Here is a 2684-nt window from a genome sequence, read left to right as displayed (position 1 = left end):
ATATAATTTTTTTGCTTCTCATTCTTTATTCCATTTCCTCATCCAAATTTCTCTTTCATTTTGATGTTTCTTCTTATTTTACAATATATATTGTACAATTTGGATCTTACTCTTTCAGCGTTTCACACTAGGGAGACAATATGATCTTTACACTTGAGAGTCTGGCTCAGCTTGCTCTTTTTTCCTAGAGACCACATTTATTCAGCCTGCCACCATCAGCAGCCCTTCTGCAGGCCTGAGCCCAGATGGAAGCTGCTCTATGGAGCTGGCCACTGCTCTGATTTCCGGGTTCAACCAGTCCTTCCAAAATGGTTCATGGCCATTCCTTCTTTCACATGGGATGTCTAAGCTGTCAGCATTCACTTCCAGCCAGTGCAGTCTTTCAAGTCAGATGCTACTCTCCCCTGCTCTACGTTTCTGTGGAGGCCTCTGGAGTTGTCAGCACTCACCAATTTTTTGCAGCTCTAAATTGCTCCTCTTGCACAGTAAGTCCTATATAAGGGAAAAGGTACCACCAACTACTTGCTTCCTCTTCATTGAAGTTTCTCCCTTCACTCTCTCTATAGGTTTCAATTTGTAACTTAGATATTTCCTGGGTCCAGGGGACCCACTTCCTTTCTTCTTGTCTTTCCCACATTGCTATATTCCAGCATCTGGACAGTGATTCTCAGAGAGGCTCTTTCTCTACTATTTATCACTCCACCATCTTAGTCCTCTTTCCTATAGTTTAATTAAGGGAATCCCTTACATTTTTTGGAGACCCTCAAAATTTCTAAATATTTCATGATTTACAGAAATTGTATGCAATTCCTCTGTGTACTTAAAGAATACACATACAACCTTTCCTGTCATTTCTGGATAGTCTTGACAGGGAACAGATGTAGAAAGGTATTCTCAATCCAGTATCTTTATCTATATCTCCATCTTGCATTTAAAAAATAAAAATATTAGAGAGTCTAGAAATAAAAGCATGAAAATAAATATATTTAAATATACACGTATGGTAGACTTTCTTGCCTACAAAGGTCATATTTCCCCAGGTTTGTGTGCTGTAGTATATAGAAATCACTTGATATCAAAGAAATTTTGTGCAACTTGACAATCAATGAAAAAAGTTTATAGACATGGAATAGGTATGTATCATAATTTGCATCAATGAAATATGAAAGGAAGTATTTGACTGGACAAAGGAATTTTGTCTTCTCTTGAATAATAAAACAAAATCCCAAAGGGAGAAAGTGTCTTTGCCCCCAACCCTTTGACCCTAGAAGTGATGTCTGGAGTAGTAAAATCCATTATGTATCATGAGGCACAAGTGCAAAAAATGAATGAAGAATAAAACAAATAGTCTAGGTACTTAATGAAATCACTGATCTGCTGAATAATTTCTGATTAAGTCAACAGTAAATATCCTTATGGTTCAAGGATATGACTTGAACCATAACCTTATGACTGTTACACTTTGTGACACATTCAGCTGTTTTCAGATATCCAACTATATTATGTCAATTGGTATAAAACTTTTTTTTTTTTTTTTTTTTTTTTTGAACCAGGGATTGAACTCAGGCCCCTGTGCTCGCCAGGCAAGCACTTATTCTACTGAGCTATCTCCCTGGTCCCTAAAACATTTTTTGAAGTAATATTTCTGGGTCATATATGTTAAAATTTACTATTTCTTATATTTCTTTTATTTTCTCTCAAGAATTAACCCCAGAGGAGCAACTGAAAACCTCGAATGGTCTGACAATGGACTTGAACACTGAAGTCACAGGGAATATGGTAATTAGAAAACCTGCAAGGGTGACTTTTAATTTAGAGGAAACTGAACTGAAACTAAAGCTAGAAGAACCATGGAAGAAAAATCTTTTTAAAAGAATAGAGGCAAGAGCCCAGGCAATGCAACAGAAAATAATAGATAAGGATAATCTGAAGAAGGAATTAGAAAAGAAGTCTGAAAAAAAACTCCCTAGGGATAATTTGGCTAAAGAGTGGTTTAATATTGAAAGCACAGCACTGAGTACTCGTGCATATTTGCTTGACAAACTCCTACCCACCTTAGTTCCTGCAATGGAAAAAATGTTAGCAGCACAAGAAAAGAATCTTTTAACCAAAGCTGATGTTCCAATCAAATTTGATCCAATTAATTATTTGGGAGAATGCTTAATGAGGAGTAATCCTAATTATATCAAAGATCCAGGAATGTCTGGATACCAGAGGGTGATGAGAGAAGTCACAGAAGACCTGAAGCTACATGTTCCTGAAACTATCTGCAACAGGTACGATTTGTTCTATTTTCAATTAATCTATATACTTACATTGAAAAGCTGGTAGAACAATAATTTAAATATAAACAAGACTTAAAAAAAGTGGTTTTATAGTTTTTCAGAAAGTATTACTCAAGCTACTATTGTGTACTTCACTTTTTCAAGAAAATGTTAAGACTAATGAATTATAATAAACAAGTCCTTTTTATCCATGTATTTCTTTCTTTTTCTTTTCTTTTCAGTACCAGGGATTGAGTATAAGCATATCCCATAGCCCAATTGATATATACTTAAATGTTATTTATTGCCTATCAGATATTCAAATTTAACTGGGGTCCCTATCTTTCTATTTGGAAGTTTCCAGGCTGCATATCAGTATAATCAAGGGACCAGGCTGACTGGAGTCTTTATTATTATTAT

General features: G+C 35.4%; 1 protein-coding gene across 1 annotated transcript in view; it reads left to right on the top strand.

The window, feature by feature from the left end:
- Efcab5 (EF-hand calcium binding domain 5) overlaps positions 1–2684 on the top strand; it is a 242731-nt gene that overhangs the window by 15975 nt on the left and 224072 nt on the right. The window contains exon 3 of the mRNA XM_023720027.1: positions 1703–2276. Within this exon, the coding sequence (XP_023575795.1) occupies positions 1747–2276 (530 nt within the window). The 5' untranslated portion in view covers positions 1703–1746. The remainder of the gene's footprint in view (positions 1–1702; positions 2277–2684) is intronic.

The sequence above is a fragment of the Octodon degus genome, unplaced genomic scaffold (assembly GCF_000260255.1).
Source record: "Octodon degus isolate 3935 unplaced genomic scaffold, OctDeg1.0 scaffold00072, whole genome shotgun sequence".
Taxonomy (NCBI): Eukaryota; Metazoa; Chordata; class Mammalia; order Rodentia; family Octodontidae; genus Octodon; species Octodon degus.
Note: the sequence above shows the minus strand (reverse complement) of the source record. Positions and strands in the feature narration are given on the sequence as shown.